This window comes from Lissotriton helveticus, chromosome 8 (genome assembly GCF_964261635.1).
Source record: "Lissotriton helveticus chromosome 8, aLisHel1.1, whole genome shotgun sequence".
Lineage (NCBI taxonomy): Eukaryota > Metazoa > Chordata > Amphibia > Caudata > Salamandridae > Lissotriton > Lissotriton helveticus.
In genome coordinates this window covers 1559350292-1559369767 of record NC_136069.1, presented here as the reverse complement: position 1 = coordinate 1559369767, position 19476 = coordinate 1559350292, and the positions used below count along the sequence as shown (strand labels likewise).

The window sequence follows — 19476 nt, the reverse complement described above, 5'->3', positions numbered from 1 at the left end:
TGAAGGGCAAGAACGAGGAATAAGTCATCTGAATGCAGGGTGCATTCCCAAACACTAAGTAACTCAGCATGTTATTGACGGCGGCGTAGGGTTTCAGATACAAGTCAAACTTTTGCTATTATGGCATTAATTAGGGATTGAGGGTGGAGGGAATCAATAATTTGCTGATCCTGCATCAAACATCCAGTCTTACGATTAGGGTAGCCACCTCATTATTTTGATGTCCCAGACGGTACAAAAATAATAAGTCACGTAAAGTTGTATTTTCAGCACTTATCTGTGTATACTTTTAACACCAAATATAACTAGCATGCACTTTTAATTATTCAGTGTGATACCTCATTTTAAAAACAGAATGAATTGTTAATAGTGCACCCGATAAGTACAGCACAATGTGGTATGGGTGTTTATGAAATGCCGTATTAGCACCAAGAATGGAGTTATACTGAGGCACTAAAATGTGAGCAGTGAGACATCAGTCACTAGTCTTATCTCTTTGGGGCCCTACAAAATTCACCTGTTTCACTCTGGAAGGGGGATATGAAAGGCATATGTTTGTCCCAAGCAAACTCTAGGAAGACTCATATAGTGCTGGAAATGGAAAACATTTACTCCGGGAACCCATAAATTGGGGGTCAAGGTGTGGCAGAGGAAAAGGAGTGGAGAAACGAGGGGCGGAGCTTGAAAAGCAGAGTCTGACAGTCAACTTATACATACTTTTTTTTTTTTAAATCTGCTGCAAAATAATTGGGAAGAAGTACAAATGTGACAGCAAATCTGTTCTTAATGAATTGGTCACATACAGGCAGTTTTATTAAAATATCTTACAGGATTAAGACATCTGATACAGCGATCTCTGCGTGTCCAGCAGTTTTGAGGATATTATAATGGTGGTAAAATTACTCAGGTGGTTAATGCAGTTCTGGGAGAGTTCTGTGTTTTGTCCAATCACAGTTTTCATCCACAAAGTTGCGTAGAGGGTTAATGTGCCTGCTGCAAAGCAGATCATGTAATACTCAGATAACAGAGTTGGATATTAAGACCTTTTTGTGACTTCCAGTTCATAAAATGCAATCCTAATATAGCACAGTGAACTATTTACCAGTATCAAGGAGTTGAATGCAAACTGTAAATCAAGGGTTTAGATCTTTTTGGGGGTTTTCTCTCAATCTGTTGTTATTCTAAAACTTCAAAGAAGGGAATGAATAGTCTTGTTAGTACGGACAACCCCAATCACTGCAATACATTTTAAATCCTAACATTGTGTTTCTCTCAGCCAGGCACTCTTAGCATGGAATATCTACAAGTATGGTCAATATGTGATGCCTACACCTTGTAACTCCTGTTGTCTTCAGTAACATTTCCTGCACATTGATTTACACACTTGTATGATTTATTGTGTCTCTGAGTGTGATGTAAAGTGCTCCGACACCCTACACGGGGAGGCGTAGCACTATAATAGAACTAAATAAAAAATAAATTAGTTGGTGCCATTTAAGATTAGTGTAATTACTAATACACAGATACATCTTGCATTCTTACACCGTGCAGATGTCTTAAATAAGATGGTTGAACAAAGTCAAAAACGTGACCCCAAGTCATAGTTTCTCTAAAGTGCTTGCCCAGTGATAAGGTATAAATGAGCCTTTGTTTCCTTCTACTACATTGGCACCAAGTGGCTCCCAGCCAGGATAATACTTGAACAAAAGAAGGGCAGATGGCCCTTTAAACCATTCCTTTTTTTTGGGCCCTGCTGGAAGTGAAAATAAGAAAAACCTTCACTAAGTGAACCAAACAAAATGCAGACAACGTGTGCGGACACTGTTCAATGTGCCCTGTGTCAGAAAATGACCCAGGACAAACTCAGCAGATTTCCCTGGGGGCTCAGAAGTAGCTGCCGAACCGGGATCCGTCACAATCCTCCTACTTTCTAGCACTGGTTGTACTTTTGAATTTCAGAATTTAAGCCCAGATACTTTGGAAAGTGCCCTCTCTAACCTGTCGGCGGTTTAGAAAAGAAGGCAAGAACAGATAAAAAGAGACAGATTTAGTTAAAGATTATCCCAAAAGGCAGGGGCATAGCTTAGTCAGTGAGATTCAGAAGGAGTGAATCACAAAGTTATCAGCTAAAACAACAGTATGCCGAGGGGTGATGGGATGACCAAGGTTTGGGATACACTGTTTCCACGAGGAATAGGTTCAATACTTATTTGCATTAGGTAGGCCTATGTCTAAGTTGCTTCAAAAATAAATTACAAGTTAAAATATTTTACTCAAAACGAGGATGACAAGACTAACCAACAGAGGCATAGATGAGCCAACTCAAGGCCCACAGACCCAACTCTCAAGCCAAAAATGCCTTTATTTGGGGAGGTGTAACATTCCAAACACCCCCTTGAAGCTACTCCCCTGGCAACAGGCCATGATCAACGATGAGTACAAAGTGTACAAAATTTAACATCATTTTTTCAAAATGTTAGCTGTTTGCATGAAGCTCCATTGTGAATGTTAACTTACCTAGAAAGTGCTGCTGCTGGTCCAAAAATTATTTCACTGGTTAAGCGCAGTGCCTAAAACAAAAGAAACTTTTTCAGAACATATGTCTATTAAAATAGCTTTGCAGAATTGAACGACATTCCCCCCGGATAATTGACTTGGTCACCCATCATACTGTGACAAAATGTAACTAGATGATTCAATAGCATGAGGAGTGCACTGTAACTGTGTAATTTATTACTTCTTATTGTGTCTAGGTAAATTTATCTTGCATATTCTGTGTTAAAGCACTATCCCGGTGAACATAAGACACTTTGGCTCAAGTAAGAAAAATAAGCAACAGTTTTTCTCCTATTGTAACACTTTAAAATTGTCTCTGTTAGATCTGGGGGTCTCTAGTTGGCAGAGGTAGGTACCAATGTCCAAATAGGGACCCTTGCTTCTAGTCAGGGTAAGGGGGGATACACTCTTTGGATAACCCCTGCTCCACCCCTTGGTAGCTTGGCACGAGAAGACAGGCTTATCAAAGGCAATGTGTAAAGTATTTGTACCAACACTCACAGTAACACAGTGAAAACACCACAAATAGACTCCACACCAGTTTAGAAAAATAAAGTATCTTTATCTAAACTACACAAGACCAAAACGACAAAAATCCAACATACACAGTTCAAGAATATGATTTTCAAAGAGTTCTAGGGTTAGCGTCAACATAATCCACAGTTGCGTCACGTTTAGCCAAAAGTACCTTTAGATGTGACAAAAGTTCCAAATGGAAGCTGCAGAAATGAAAAACAAGCGATGCGTCACTCCTGAGAACCTGGAGAGGTGATGCGACAGCCCCGCTGGACGCAGCGGGCATGTTGCGACGAATCCGGTCTGTATGGGGCGGGATGCGATACCTTGTATGGATTCCGGTGCGCAGGTTCCGTAGGAAGCGTCTTGCAAAGGCACGATGCGACGATCTTTGGGACGGCAACGATCTCAGGTGCGGCAGCGATGCGCGGCGCAGAGTCGATCCTCTCCTCTCGCGGCCCCTCAATGTGATGGCTCTGTGACGATGTTCGCAGCGACGTGATGCGGTCCGCAAGCAAGCGGTGCGGCGATCTCACCCAGCGACGACAGGCTCTGCAACGATGTTCACAGCGACAGTAATCTTCCTGCACTGGGCCGATGCGTTCCGCAAGCGAAGGATGCGTCGACTCTTGCAGCGACAACAGGCGCTGCGACTATCTCAATCTTCGCGGCGCCGGAAATTTCCTCGCACTGTCGGGGATGCGGTCAGCAAACAAGCGATGTATGAAAATTTGCAGATGGTCTTTGTTTCTCCTTGTCCAACATCCCAAACAGCAGGCCACAACTTCCAGAGGCCCCTCAGTCGGATTCAGCACTCTAGGGAGGGCAGAATTTTCTCAGCAGAGTTCAGGGGGGAAGCTGGGAGTGAAGTCCTTTTGTTCCTGGGACTTCTCAACAGGAGGCCTGCTCTCTTCAGGCCCTTGGAGATCTCTTCAAGCAAGGGGACTAAGCACCAACAAAGTCCTTTCCATCTCCTTGGCAGCAAAGCAACTGCAGGTCAGCCCACAAACACACAGCAGGACAGTCCTTCCTCTTCAGTTGTCCAGCTTTCTCCTTGGCAGAGGTTCCTTTTTGATTCCAGGATGATCTAATTTTCTGTAGTCTGGGTAGCCCTTCTTATACCAGTCTTTCCTTTGTTCTCTAGAGGCAGAGAGGCCTTGGCAAGTCAGAACCAGTTCAGGTCAGTTCCTGAGCACTTTGTTTTTTTCTGTCTTCTCCTCTGCTGTCAGAGAGAGGGGCAGGGTCCTCAGCCGCCCAGCTGGAGGTGGAGCCAGCATTGTGGAAGGCAGGCACAGCCTTATTAAGGCCTAGGTGCTATCCCCTCCCACCACTCAAGATGCAGATGCAGTCATTCAGCCTAGGGCTGACTCATCCAGTCTCCTGGGGGCTCCCCAGCCCCTGTCACTCACAAACCAGACAGTCAATTCACAAACAGGCCAAGGCACACAGAAAGGACAGACAAGAGAACAGCCACTTTCTAAAAGTGCTGTTCTCAAACACAGGATTTAAAAAACATCCTTCTTAAAAGATGTGCTATTAAATTCTAAGTTCAGGGATACCAGGCTTTAATTTTCCATCTTGTTCCTATGGGAAGATATGCAGGTAAGCATTATGCTCAGCATTCCCCATTATAGCCTATGGGCAAGATAGCCCGCTCAATAGTGAAAAGTGAAAATGGCTGTAATTCACTACCAGTACATGCTCTACCTTTCATATACACTGCACCCTGCCCAGGGGTGTACCTATGGCCTTCTATAGGGGTGTCCAATGTGTACAAAAAGGGAAGGGTTAGGCCGGACCAGTGTGGACACTGGCCAGTGCAGCATGGCAGTTAGCAACTGCACATAGGCACTGCGGTGGCAGGCCTGAGACACCATTTTAGTGCTACTCATGTGGGTGGCACAATCTGTGCTGCAGGCCCACTAGTAGCATTTGGATCACCAGCCCTGGCACACTCAGTGCACTTTACTAGGGACTTCTGGGTAATACAAATATGCCAATCATGGATAACCAATCACAATAACAATTTACTCAGGGAGCACTTGCACTTTGACACTGATCATCAGTGGCAAAGTGCCCAAAGCATCTAAACCAGCAAAAATGAAGCCCAGCACAGCGTAATAAATACAGGAGGTAGAGGTAAAAAGACAGGGGAAACCACGCCAAAGATGCCAGGTCTAACAGTCTCCCTCAAAAGTTGAAATATGGTATAGAACCGAGGTAAGTCACTTGCATCTATGGGAAATTGATCTATCTAAAGGGAAGATGCACAGGTTCATAATTCCTGAAAAACAGCCCAAACAACCAAGGTAGTCAGTACCCTCTCAAGGTACAGAAAATGCTATTTTAGGCATTCAGTTGGCTGAGGCAGAAGGAACAACTCATCAGGTGAAACAAGGCTGCTACTGGGTGAGAGGCTTCTTTGTTCACAAGATTCACTATGCATCATTTCGATTTAAATTAACCCTGCAAAAATGGATTGACAAACTTTTAACACTAACATTGGAATACATCTGGGCAACAAATATACTATTTCATGCACATAAAGAGGTGGACTTAGTAGATTTTCTGTAGCACAAAAAAAAGCACAAAAAAAAACAGGTATTTAAATTATTTAAAAGGCAAATAAAGAAGACCAATTGCCATGGATGCCAATAGTGCAGCTGAAATCATCGAACTGATTTTAGGACTATGAATAGAAGACCAGGAGTAACAGAAGTGATGGATGAGAGGAAAACAAACGACATATTTGATGCATCCTTCAAATGTCTATGCTATGTTGTCAAACTAAAAGCAGAAAGGGTACAAGCACAGATTTTTCTTAAAACCAAAGTGGTGGACATATTTGTAGGCCTTTTGCTTGGCTCTCAACCCTGAAGGAAGGAGCAGCAAATGGTCAAGGTGATGTGTATTGAAAGCCACATGCCAAACATTACAGTGTGATGGAAATGCTGGCAGACATAGGGGCTAAGGAGCCTATGCAGCACACCAACAGGTGATGTTGCACTGCAGGGCAAGTATCTGGGTTGAAGGTAGACTGAAGCCCAGAATCCGGACAGTGCTGAAACTATTATGTAGGCACAGAGTTCAATAAGCTTCTGAATCTCGGATGTTTAAGTATTGCGCTCAGAGTAGAGTTCAAATCATTTAAAAGTCTGCCCCTCTGTAAGCCCAAGGACCTGCCACCATGTATTATCTGTATGAAAACTCACTGATGAATCAGATTAGACATGGCTGCTCAAGAGACTCTGGCTGGGGTAAAGTTTGGTGTGTGTTTTGTACGCAGCATGGACATCAGTAGACCTTCTGTTTGGTGCACAGAATCTACAACTTGATTATCACAATGGGTAAAAGGTGACTTCCACTCTCAGAAAACAGCTACCCTCCAGCCCTTCAGCCCCATTCGGAGTGCATTTTTGCCTTTCATTATGTACAGAACTCTGCCGCTTTCAGGCGGATTTGCTCTATACATGTATCACACACATGCATACATTACTGATTCCTTCAACAACCAATGGGATGATTTAAAAAACACAGGTTTCGCTATATTTTGTTTCGTTGCGTTAACGCATAATGTAGATTCCAGATTCTGTCATCTTCCAATATGACTCTTGCACAGGTGAATGCATACGCTATAGCAATAAAGCCCCTACAAAGGTTCTGCTTAGCTCTACTTTTAGATGGATTAGGAGAAAGGCTTTCTAAAGCATGAAAAGCAAGGAACCTATGACCATGAGCCACGAAACAAAAGAGGTTCACCGTGGACAGTTAACCCCACATTTTTTTTATTTTCGGAAACATGTCCAGGATGTGATCTCAGAATTCACAGTCAATTAATCAGCAGGATTTAGGTATCATCTCATCCAGCACAAACATCTTGGCTTTACTATATGTAAGGTTCTCCTCTATTCAAAGGTAAATGTGGTTGAGGAATTTAATAGTGTTTGAGTGAGCACGTCCAAGTGGCAGAGAACTCGATTGTCATGTGTGTACATTTGAAAGTGAATTCTTTGTTTCCCTAGCACTTGTAACAGTTTGAGCAAGCTGGTATGGATCACAAAAGGCAACGAGAAGCCCTGAGATACACAGCAAGTGACCTTATGAGGCACTTGGAGAGAAACTTGATATGCATCTGAAGACTTTGATCTGTGAGGTGTAATCAATCCATTTTAAGGGACAGCCTACTCATGTTTCTGTCCTTGTATGAGTAAATTATGGTCCATGCATTGTATGCTGTTGAAAGCTCAATCAAGAGGCAGCTAGCTAGCTTGCGCTGCATAATGAAGTGTGGAACATGTCCATCAAGGTAGCCAATGTATTTTGTAAAGTAGTCTGAGCAGGTCCCTCACTGTGCTCAATAAATTCCATTTGAGAGTTTGACCTGCTCAGATACAGTACCCACTGTTACAACGGTGGGGACGAAGCAGTCGTAAGCCGGCTCCGTTTCACTGCGAAAGAACAAGTTCCTCCCTATGTACTCTGTACTCACGGACTTACAGCAGGGAGCCCGAGTCCAATGGGTAGTCTCCGTCGCTTTTAAAATAGCATAACTCAGATTCTGCTATGAGTTTGCCCCCCAGGTGAAGTAAGGTGTATTTATATTGCATTGAAAATTTGGTGAGAAACCTGCACATAGGCAATGCAATACGTTTCAGTGGGGAGAGTGGTAGTGCAGACCCTGTGACGGCCATGGGGCCCAGCCCTTTGTAAGGCGATCCGATTCATGGAGTTGGAGAGAATTGTGCATAAATCTGCTGATGGCACAGAGTTAAGAATCCGCTTGGAACGGGTGTTATAAATACAGGTGATTATATGCATAGAGTGGGTATATGTATGAAGTAGGGTTAGGGAGAGTACGAGGCTGTAGCGTACAGCAGAATCTGTGCAGTAGTGCCATATAAACCAAGACTGGAGTTCCTTTGTGAGGCATTTCAATAAAGTAGATTCCAAATGATACGGGAATTTAAATAGAAATGGAATACAGAGATTACTATTTGACTCTACTGCTGCATCATAGAATTAATTTTGGTAGGACATTTTTACTGGCCCAGGAGACTGAAATGTAATAGTCCTACCTTTCTCTGTACATCTGATAACCTAACACTTGAATCTGTAAATATGCCAATTGTTATTCACGATAGGTTCAATCTCTCTAAAAGTGATGTGGGGCAGTGCTCAAGTAACAACAATCATGTAGGATGATGCTTGACAGATACAACACATTAACAAAGGTTCTGTAAGATTACGATAAGGTTCTGCGTACAAATGTCCAAAATATAGTCACATAAACAAATGATGGACGGAATACTGAATGAATCATACATTCACCCTAGTCAAGAAATCTGGGTTAAATCCATCGTTCTTTTGCTCACCATGCCTCATGGGAACAGTCCAGAACGAACTGCCAAGCCAGGTCCTCCCTGGACCAGAAACAAGCATCCTAGAACCGGTTTCAGGATATGTCACCCTTCTTCAGCCAGGCTAGCTTGAATCGAGTGGCACAGTGAGCAAGGGACCCACATCTGGGCATACCCATCCCGATGTGGAAAAGTAAATTTTGCCATGTTCTGTGTCCCTACGCCTCATCCATCATATGTTATGTGTGCATGATTAAATATGCATATGTATTCCCCATGTCCGATTAATGACGCAATTACAGTTGTGTCCACCTCTAGTATGCTATTTTCCAGTCCTCGTGAATACTACGAATATCAGGCCTATGTAAAGTTACGTTGCCACGTTTCTCAGTGTGCACGTTATTCCATTATAAAGTCCCCGTTTCCAGGCCTCAAAAGGGCCCGGACATTAGATTCAGCTCCTGTCCCCTGAAGTCTCGCTGAGGAGCGATACAGCCCCCACCTGTATCCTCGATCCTTCACTTACTTCCTGCCTCGCAGTGCCCGGTGCAGCTTGGCTCTGCCTCTGAGTCTGCCAAAAGTATGTTATAGTTCCAGCTATCAGTTCAGTCCTCCTTCTCTGCATTCCTAAGCTACTGAACTGCATCAATAGTTTCCGTCATTGTCTAGCCTTCTCGTCTCCATGTTAGAGAAATACTGTATTTAATGGTCATTTAGTATTCTTCATCACGCACTACATGAAGAATAATGCATGGTCCAGTCTTAGAATCGAGTTAGCCTTTCCCCTCATGACTTCTAGTTTATATCAACATGTTCCCTAAACATCAGATACCAGATAGGGTTTAGGTACATGTCGCTCCGACCCTCCAGACTTTAGTCTCTGCTCCTAGCACAGAGTTCATAGCCCCCAGTTTCTCCTAGTGATACGTCATTGCCAGTTTACGCGCACCATCAGGTTAGAGGTCCCGGCTCCTTAGGTAGCCCCCTCCTATGTTTCCGCCCCATTCATGACATATTCTGTTACGTTTGCACCACATGTCTATGTACACGCCCAGTTACACCTACCTTTACTCTTATCTTTCGCGACTGCTACGCGTCACGCCTTCTGCTCCACCCACTGCTACGCCTACTGCAATGTAATGCTATGTGTTTGCGTTATATATATAAGTTCATGTATTGTTATTAAAAGTTAGCGCGCTCATCCCAGACCCGGCCCCAGCAGCTGCTGGGTCATCCTGTGCAGGTTGTCCTGATCCTGTCCTTATGCTGTAATAAACCTGCAGAAACTCCTACTACCTCGAATCTTGACTCTTATTTATTGAGCTATCTGTTATGCTATATGCCTAGTCAAAAATAGGGTATTATTTATTTATTTACCACATAATGGCGCCCGAATAGGGACTTGCCCTTTCCCCACGCGTCGGTGAAGCCACGCCGACCCCCTGACCCTCTACAGTCGTGACGGAACTCTTCTGCGCAGTGGCAGATATTTCTGCTCAAGTATCCCTCAGGCCCACGGAGGAGACGGAGGAGGCGGTCCAGCATCCGAACGAGACGGTGGAGGAACGCGGCGAGTCCCGACCAGAGCCCAAGCCGAGAGTCCAAGGTCCAAGGTATCCGGAGGCCCACCCGTAACTGAAGTCCGAAGTCCGTCGTCGTCAGCCCAGTCCCGTCCGAGGCCTTCCGTTCTTGCTGCCCGGTGAGTACCATTGCTGGGGTAGTATCTAGACAGGACCAATCTAAATTGACTCCTGGTCCGTGGGTTGGTGGTGCCCAGACTCACAAACGAAGTGTTCACCTAGGTGGATACGGGTCTTGATGCGTCCCTTTATGGGACCGGTATGTTCCGTACTGTTTCAGCAGTGCATCCAGTAATTCTAGTCTGTTCCGTTCTCGAGAAATTCTGTTCTGTTTCTGTTCTCAGTATTCCAGGTAATATTCTGTTCGAACTGTTATGTTATGATATTGTTTAATGTATTTCCAATGTCGTGGTATGCCTGAATTGTTTTCCCAATTGTTATTGTTCTTCGTGTATTGTATTGTGTTCCGATTCAAGTTTACAATGCCGCTCTTTTCAAGATTACGTCAGCTAAAAACTAGAAAGGGTTTATTAGAAGAAGCAGTTCCTGTCCCGCCTAGGGACAGTCCAGGTCACTTCATGTATCAGAAACATGGCATAAGCGCCATATTGTATCTAGATTTATGGGTAGAGTATACCAAACCGTTAGAAGAAAAGTATAGATGGCCCGTATCGGGTACATGGGATGCCGAATGTATCATGCGAGTAGAAGAAGCATTATGGAAAAAGAAAGCCAGACAGTCACAGAAAGATGCCATCGAGTTATGGCGTAAAGAAACGTATGAAAGACACGAAAATGAAAGTGCTAGTTGCACAATCTGTTCCTCAAGACAGTCAGAAGAGGGGTCCGAATCAAGCCAGTCATCCTGCAGCTCCCGTTAAAGGGAACTGCAATTATTGTAAACAGCCAGGTCATTTTATAAACGAGTGTGCAGTTCTGAAACACAACATAGCTACTGGTAAGACTAAAGAAAGACCACGTCCGCCTAGACAGAACAAGTTTCACAGATTCCTCAGTCACAGAATGCACAACAGACAGTTACAGTACCGCAGCCTATTGCTGCAACACAGCACGTTACATCGCAGATGTACCAGTATGCACAGTCCGAGTATCCAGAGTATCAGCCATATTCATGAAATAGCCTAGAGAGGGAGGTAGGCTTGCCTCTCATCGAGATACCTGTAGATCAAGAAGGTCCCTATGTCCACAGTCAGGTACTAGGGAAAGACAGAAAGTTTTTGATCGATACAGGGGCAAGTAGGACCACAATTAGTCATGCCGAAGTTCCAGGGGCTCCGCTCTCAGGCTCAAGAAATGTTTCCCTTGGATTTTCAGGAAAGCCAATAGTTAACGAGATTTCCAAGCCAGTTACTCTAGAAGTAGGTCCATTGTCCCGTACTACTGATCTGTTACTTACTAAGTCATGTCCAGAAAATCTATTAGGCATTAAGACACTGAAAGAATTAGGTGCAGTTATATGCTGTTCCCCAGAGGGAATACGATTGTTCCTACGTGACTTTAAGGGTCACTATGTATTACGAGATTTTGATTCAAGACTGTCTCAAGTTCCGCAGCATTTATGGGCGCAAGGTCCAACTGATGTAGGTTACATGCAAATCACACCCTATCGTGTGACTCTCAAACCAGGTGTAGTGTTACCACGAATCAGACAGTACAGATTGCCCCCTGAGGCTGTAGCAGCCTTATCCAAAATTATTGACGAGCTCATGGCTCAAGGAGTAGTTGTAAAAACTGACTCCAACGTATGTAATTCTCCGATCATTCCAGTCATGAAACGTACTGATCCAAATGCGCCCCCAGTATATCGATTAGTGATTGATTTACGAGAGCTTAATAAATGTATTATTCCTCAGTACCCAGTTGTCCCAGATATCTCTTCCCTGTTAACTGCCATTGATTCCGAAGCCACGTTCTTCACTGTCATAGACCTCAAGAATGCATTTTTTAGTGTTCCTATTCATCCAGACAGCCAGTTTCTTTTCGGATTCTGTTTAAATGGAAGGAGCTATATGTTCACACGCGCTCCTCAAGGTTTCACAGAAAGTCCTAGTATTTACAGTCAAGCACTCAAGAGACAACTAGACAACATTCACATGCCAACTGACACTGCCCTGCTCCAGTATGTCGATGATCTACTGATCACAGCCCGTTCTGAACGTGCTTGCGAGCGAGCATCACTTACAGTCTTGTATTTTCTAGCCGAGATGGGGCACAAGGTGTCCCCTTCGAAGCTTCAATTCTGTGTCCAGCAAGTGGTATACTTAGGACACTTGCTGTCCAAGAGGGGTAGGCAGTTGACACCCGACCGTATCCAGTTAATAGCGAGTCTTCCCCAGCCCAGAACCCAGAAGGAGGTACGTGCCTTTATCGGCCTTACTTCTTATTGTAGACAATGGATTCCCCAGTATGCATTTCTAGCCAAGCCACTGATACAGTTAACGACACAGGAGGCAGCCGTATCGACTGTCCTCCCTTGGACATCTGAACACACACTTAGTTTCAACGAGTTAAAGAAAGCCCTATGCCAAGCTCCAGTTCTAGCTACACCGAACTACAGTAAGCCTTTTACACTTTTCGTTACTGAACGTGAAGGTACAGCATTATCTGTTCTCACACAAGATCAAGCAGGACAATCCAAGCCCTGTGCTTACTTTTCTAGCACATTAGATCCAGTCGCCCAGGCGTTGCCTGCGTGCCTTAAGTCAGTTGCAGCCACCGCACTAGCTATCAGACAAAGTGATTCCATAGTTTTAGGACATTCCCTGACAGTACAAGTTCCACATTCCGTGGAAGTTCTTTTAAACCGAACACAAACTCAGCACTTGACAATTGCACGTTTAACAGGTTATGAATTGACACTGTTCCAGCCACACATAGAAATTAGACGCTGCAACGTTCTGAATCCTGCTACACTGTTACCATCAGTTAATTCAAATTCTGCCACACACGACTGTGTGGAAGTAGTTAACATTATGACTAAGCCAAGACAAGACCTGACAGACATTCCGTTACCAGATCCCGACCTGACACTTTATGTGGATGGTTCATGTATGAGAACTAGTACAGGAGAACTAGTCGCCGCGTATGCAGTGACTACTGACACCGAAGTTATTGAAACACACCGTATTGATACCCTGTCCGCTCAAGCAGCAGAGCTAGTTGCTCTGACACAAGCCTGTATACACGCCAAGAACCAGAAAGTTAATGTTTACACAGATTCACGTTACGCATTCGGAGTTGTACACGACTTCGGAGTGCTCTGGCAGGAGAGAGGTTTCATGACTTCTCATGGAACCAAGATTCAGCATGGTCTCCTTATTCAAGCTCTGTTAGATGCCATACATTTACCGACATCTATCGCTATCATGAAGTGCAAAGCACATACGAAAGTTACTGACATTATTTCCCAAGGTAACGATCTAGCAGACCGCACAGCCAAGCTTACAGCACAGACTCTAGACATTCCAGTTAATCAGACACATACTCCAGATCCGACTACATGCATGACAGTTAAGGACCCTACTCAAGATGTCATAGATATCCAGTTACATGCTACTCCCGAGGAAATCAAGAAATGGTCCGAACAAGGAGGGGTCCAGACAGATCAAGGATGGTTAACGAAGGGTAGAGCCACATGGTTTCTCCCCGACTCTATGGTTCAAGTCATTATCAATACCGCACATAGTCCAGCACATTTAGGAGAAAAAGCTATGTTAGACAGTATCCAGAACATTTGGTTCAACAAGCATTTACGAGCTGCAGCCAAGCAGAAAGTCCGTACCTGTATGATATGTTGTCAGTTTAATCCAGGTAAAAGTGTCCCGGTGGAACAAGGTGGTTTCCAGCCCCCTGACCACCCTTTTGAGGTCCTCCAGATGGATTATATTCAAATGGAGCGATGTCGTGGTTTCAAGTATGTCCTTGTAGTTGTATGCGCTTTGTCCAGATGGACAGAAGCATATCCAGTCCCAGATTACACAGCCGCGACCACTGCCAAGCAGTTGGTTCGTGAATTTTTCCCTAGGTATGGACTCCCTAGAGTCGTATATTCTGATAACGGTCAGCCATTCTCCTCAGAGTTAATGAAGCATGTTTCCCTGTTGTTAGGGTACCAGTGGAAGTTTCATTGTGTACGCCATCCCGAAGCAGCCGGTCTAGTCGAGAGACATAATCAGACCCTGAAAATCCGTATTGCAAAAGTCTGTAAAGAAAAAGGTGTGGACTGGCTAGTAGCTCTGCCAGTTGCTCTATTTTATATGCGCATGGTCGCACATTCCAGATCAGGTCTGTCCCCGTATGAGGTCGTATTCGGCCGCCCCCCTAACATGTGGGGTACTCCTAGACCCCGAAGTATTACCGATGTTTCATGTAATATGCTGACAGATTACCTAGCTTCCTTGATGTCTGCCCTCAACTCATGTCGTTCACAGGTTGCCGCCGCATTTCCAGACAATACCGAGGTGGCACCGCATGAAATCGTTCCAGGTTCCCTTGTGATGGTCCGGAATTTTGACAGATCAAGTCCGCTGGAGCCTCGATGGAAAGAGCCCCGTCAGGTCCTCCTCACCACCCGTACAGCCGTGAAGTTGGAAGGCCGAAAAGGATGGTTACACCTTTCTCATGTAAAACTTTTCAATGGATTGAAACCTGTTTCTAAAAACATTTCCAAGGAGTCCCAGGATTTTAAAGACTGCCAAGACATTGTTTTAAAGGACTGTCCCGCAAAAGACATTGTTACAACCCCTTCCCTGTTAGAGAAAACTCCGCAACAGGAGTATAAGCTAAAACTACGGTCTAGTAAAATAAGTCAGTCAGTTTGATTGTATAAGTCCTCCCCTAGGTGAAACGGTTAGACTGTTTCTGACATGTATAAAATAGACCCCCATAGTGAGAGAGTCAGTCAAAACTCAATTCAATGTATCGTTTTTCTAAGTTTCATATTATTCATCAGCATAATGATTTCCTGCACTAGCTACGCACTTTTCCTGTGTTTCTCAGTTCCTCATGTAAATAAGTCTGCTAATGCTACAGTAGAGCACACGTTTAGTGATCTGCCTCCTCACGAATATTCATACCGCCTCGCTATGCGTAATAATTCATTTATCCGTATGTTACATTATTCACACCAGACCAGCAATGCCACTAATTGTTGGGTGTGTGGTCGACTCCCCCCTTTCCAGACACCGAAGGGAGTTCTGCCACTCTTTCCTTATCCATTCACACATAATGGTTCGTGTGGAGCATGGTCCACGTTAACGTCATCCGCAACAGATATGTCTTTTCTTAACAGTACATGTTTTCCAGACAAGCAAGGTCTCCCCCACAGAACAGGGTTAGATCTAGAAAATGAAGTGTATAATTTAGGTAATTATTCGTCGAATTTCATGGTCCTAAATGTTCAGTCTGATACTACTCCAGACTCACCTGCTATTTCAGTACTACCAGTCAAAGGCGAATTATGTGTCCGTAGTTATGGTTCCGTACATGTAGGACATAGTGAATGTACTACTGTTGTCAAGTACAGTGACAGTGGGAAATCTATTTTTAAAGCCTCACGTCATTCTTATTTTGTTTGTGGTCAAACTGCATATGTTCGTCTGCCCCTCGATTGGGAGGGAACCTGTTATATTGCCCTCCTACTGCCACCTGTTTTTCTAGCCCCACCTGACTACCATAGGAATTCCTTCCTAGTACATACTAGACACAAGAGAAATCTCCCGATTGTCGATTATACTGAAACCGCCGCAGAACAATTCATTGATATAGATAAAGGTGTTTTCCCTTATTTAGGTACAGTTGTAAATAGTAAGCTAATCCGTAGGTTAACAAGAACCCTTGAAGCTGTAGTAGATGAGACTGCCTCTGCTCTAGGTAACTTAACTGAAGAGCAATCCTTTATGAGAATTGTCGTTTTACATAATCGTCTCGTCCTTGACGTCATACTGGCCGATAGGGGCGGGGCCTGTAGACTCATCGGATCTAGTTGTTGCGTTTTCATCCCAAATAACGCGCCGTCTGTTTATTCAGCCATAACCAGACTCCATAATATTGCCCATCTGTTACATCAAGATCCAGGCACCTGGACATGGTCCGGTTGGTTCTGGAATATAATTTCCGCATGGGGATGGAAAGTCCTGTCCTTTCTAGGTATTGCAGTAGCGATCATATTCAGCTGCTGCCTCTGTATACAATGTGGCCCTGCGATTTGCGGCATTTGTGCTACCTCTTGTATTCCTAGTCCCAAGCCCCGTTCTAAATCCCGTTCTAAGACAATTCGAGACGAGCAAATGGTACTGTATGAAATGATAGATGGTATCATGAAAATTGATGTTTCCTGATGGAAACGTAGTGACAAGGAGGGAATGTGGAAAAGTAAATTTTGCCATGTTCTGTGTCCCTACGCCTCATCCATCATATGTTATGTGTGCATGATTAAATATGCATATGTATTCCCCATGTCCGATTAATGACGCAATTACAGTTGTGTCCACCTCTAGTATGCTATTTTCCAGTCCTCGTGAATACTACGAATATCAGGCCTATGTAAAGTTACGTTGCCACGTTTCTCAGTGTGCACGTTATTCCATTATAAAGTCCCCGTTTCCAGGCCTCAAAAGGGCCCGGACATTAGATTCAGCTCCTGTCCCCTGAAGTCTCGCTGAGGAGCGATACAGCCCCCACCTGTATCCTCGATCCTTCACTTACTTCCTGCCTCGCAGTGCCCGGTGCAGCTTGGCTCTGCCTCTGAGTCTGCCAAAAGTATGTTATAGTTCCAGCTATCAGTTCAGTCCTCCTTCTCTGCATTCCTAAGCTACTGAACTGCATCAATAGTTTCCGTCATTGTCTAGCCTTCTCGTCTCCATGTTAGAGAAATACTGTATTTAATGGTCATTTAGTATTCTTCATCACGCACTACATGAAGAATAATGCATGGTCCAGTCTTAGAATCGAGTTAGCCTTTCCCCTCATGACTTCTAGTTTATATCAACATGTTCCCTAAACATCAGATACCAGATAGGGTTTAGGTACATGTCGCTCCGACCCTCCAGACTTTAGTCTCTGCTCCTAGCACAGAGTTCATAGCCCCCAGTTTCTCCTAGTGATACGTCATTGCCAGTTTACGCGCACCATCAGGTTAGAGGTCCCGGCTCCTTAGGTAGCCCCCTCCTATGTTTCCGCCCCATTCATGACATATTCTGTTACGTTTGCACCACATGTCTATGTACACGCCCAGTTACACCTACCTTTACTCTTATCTTTCGCGACTGCTACGCGTCACGCCTTCTGCTCCACCCACTGCTACGCCTACTGCAATGTAATGCTATGTGTTTGCGTTATATATATAAGTTCATGTATTGTTATTAAAAGTTAGCGCGCTCATCCCAGACCCGGCCCCAGCAGCTGCTGGGTCATCCTGTGCAGGTTGTCCTGATCCTGTCCTTATGCTGTAATAAACCTGCAGAAACTCCTACTACCTCGAATCTTGACTCTTATTTATTGAGCTATCTGTTATGCTATATGCCTAGTCAAAAATAGGGTATTATTTATTTATTTACCACACCGAAACCGGTCTTAGGATGCTTGTTTCCAGTCCAGGAAGGACCTGGCCTGGCAGTTCAGTCTGGACTGTTCCCATTGGGCGCAGGGTCAAGACTGATTGGCATATGGCTGGGTCCAAACTGGAATGGCATGGTGAGCAAAAACGACGATGGATTTAGGCCCAGATCTCTGTACTGGGGTGCATTTATGACATTGTTCTGCATTCTGTCCATCAATTGTTCTTTTTGCAAACTATAGTCACAACCGTCCCCAAAGGAATGGCTAGCTGGGGGTCATCATCGGAACCAAACATTAAAAAGGTAGTAGATTTCTACAGTGCATGAAGCAAACTCCGAGAGCACACAGGTGCTGGTGCAATTTCAAGTCCAAGGTGTGAAATAAATACCTCCAAGTCTAGGCATAACAGAGACAGTCTGGACGCTGGTGGTTGGTAAATGAGCCAGGAGTTGTTGATACTTGAGAACTGAGCTGCCTCACTTTTAAAAAAGTAGCATCTTTTGTGTATATTCAAATTTCTGTCGAAGGAAAGCTGTCTCGCTGTGTACATTATTTACCCTGTTCCACAGGCGTGCCACGCTTTTTCACATAAGATCGGTGGACTCCTCAGCCAGTTCCCTTTCTTTTTACCCAACATCTTGTCCATGCTTGGATTCTAAGCCATTACAGTGTTAAAAATTGAAAACTACAAATCCCACAATGCAACGCGCGCTTTACTCAGAGGTTCGGACTGGCTTCCTACATCACACACAATCATTTGACAGATGTCTGTGCGGCGTGCTTCCGAAGAGGGGCGGTTTTACAGCCCTCACAATGCCGCATCTCCCCCAAACTCTCTCTCTTCCCACACTCCCCTCGCCTGGCCCTCATCCTTACCGCTGCCTTGGCCGCATTCATCCTGCACGGTGCCCAGGCCGCCCCCTTCGCTCTTCTCCTGCCCGTTCACCTCTGCACAGACCTCGGCATGGGGGACAGGAAGTGCCGAGGCGCGCGGTCCGCTGCTCCTCCCTCCACGTGAGCCGAGCACATCTAGTTCCGGCAACAGAAGTTCCTAGGAGGAGCTTAGAAGCAGACAACAGTACACGTCATTGCAAATCTCAGACCCGGTAGTATTTAGAAACCGGTGACTTTAGAACCCTGTTGTCATGTCCTCAGCCCCACTGATCGATTTCTGAATAGTTTTAGTGTAAATAAAGCTAAGGTAATACATGCCGTTTCTGTTTCTGTTTCTCATGCTTTATAATAAGGCATTCCGTAAGAGTGTTACCTATTTCGAGAATGTTGTGTTACAGTATTTTTTTAGGAAGCATTTTATTATTGTATAGTGCATGATTTGAACTGAATCCCACCCAGGCAGGGCACAGGTCCTCATAAAACTAGAGTGGGAATAACCAATTTAGGCAGTATGCAAGTGACATCATGGCCTGTGACATCGCACGTAGCATCTCAGGAAGTGGCATCACAACCCATGACCTCACAGGAAGGGGCATCACAAGAAGTAATATCAGAGTTTAAAACCTAACACGTATGTGTAGCAGGTCTATCATGAGTACATTTGAGTGCATTACAATATTTAACAAATTAGATTTTGCTGTTGGAGTTGTGCCAAAAAAGATATGTAAAATCTGGGCCTTAACGTATACATTATTTTTTTTAAACCCTGCCACAAAGTAATTGGCAACAAGGAAAAACGTGGCAGTAAATCTGTTCTGTTTAATTTGTTGCAAATTCTGGAAATATTTTATGGGGTTAAGGCACCTGCTGCATAGATCTTTGTGTGGCCACTGCATCTCAGAGTATAATAATAATGGTAAAATAACCCTGCAGGTTAATGCACTTGCTGGAGATCTTTGTTTTGTCTAATCTCAGTATTGAATCAAAGTAGCACA

The 19476-nt window shown here is 44.4% G+C and overlaps 1 protein-coding gene across 1 annotated transcript in view; it reads right to left on the bottom strand.

Annotated features, from left to right (window-relative positions):
• Positions 1 to 18619, bottom strand: part of MRPL48 (mitochondrial ribosomal protein L48) — a 67376-nt gene extending 48757 nt beyond the window's left edge. Inside the window, exons 1-2 of the mRNA XM_078656247.1 lie at positions 18464 to 18619; positions 2518 to 2570 (exon numbers count right to left, since the gene is read on the bottom strand). Of these exons, the coding sequence (XP_078512373.1) occupies positions 2518 to 2570; positions 18464 to 18484 (74 nt within the window). The 5' untranslated portion in view covers positions 18485 to 18619. The remainder of the gene's footprint in view (positions 1 to 2517; positions 2571 to 18463) is intronic.
• Between the last annotated feature and the right edge of the window lie 857 nt (positions 18620 to 19476).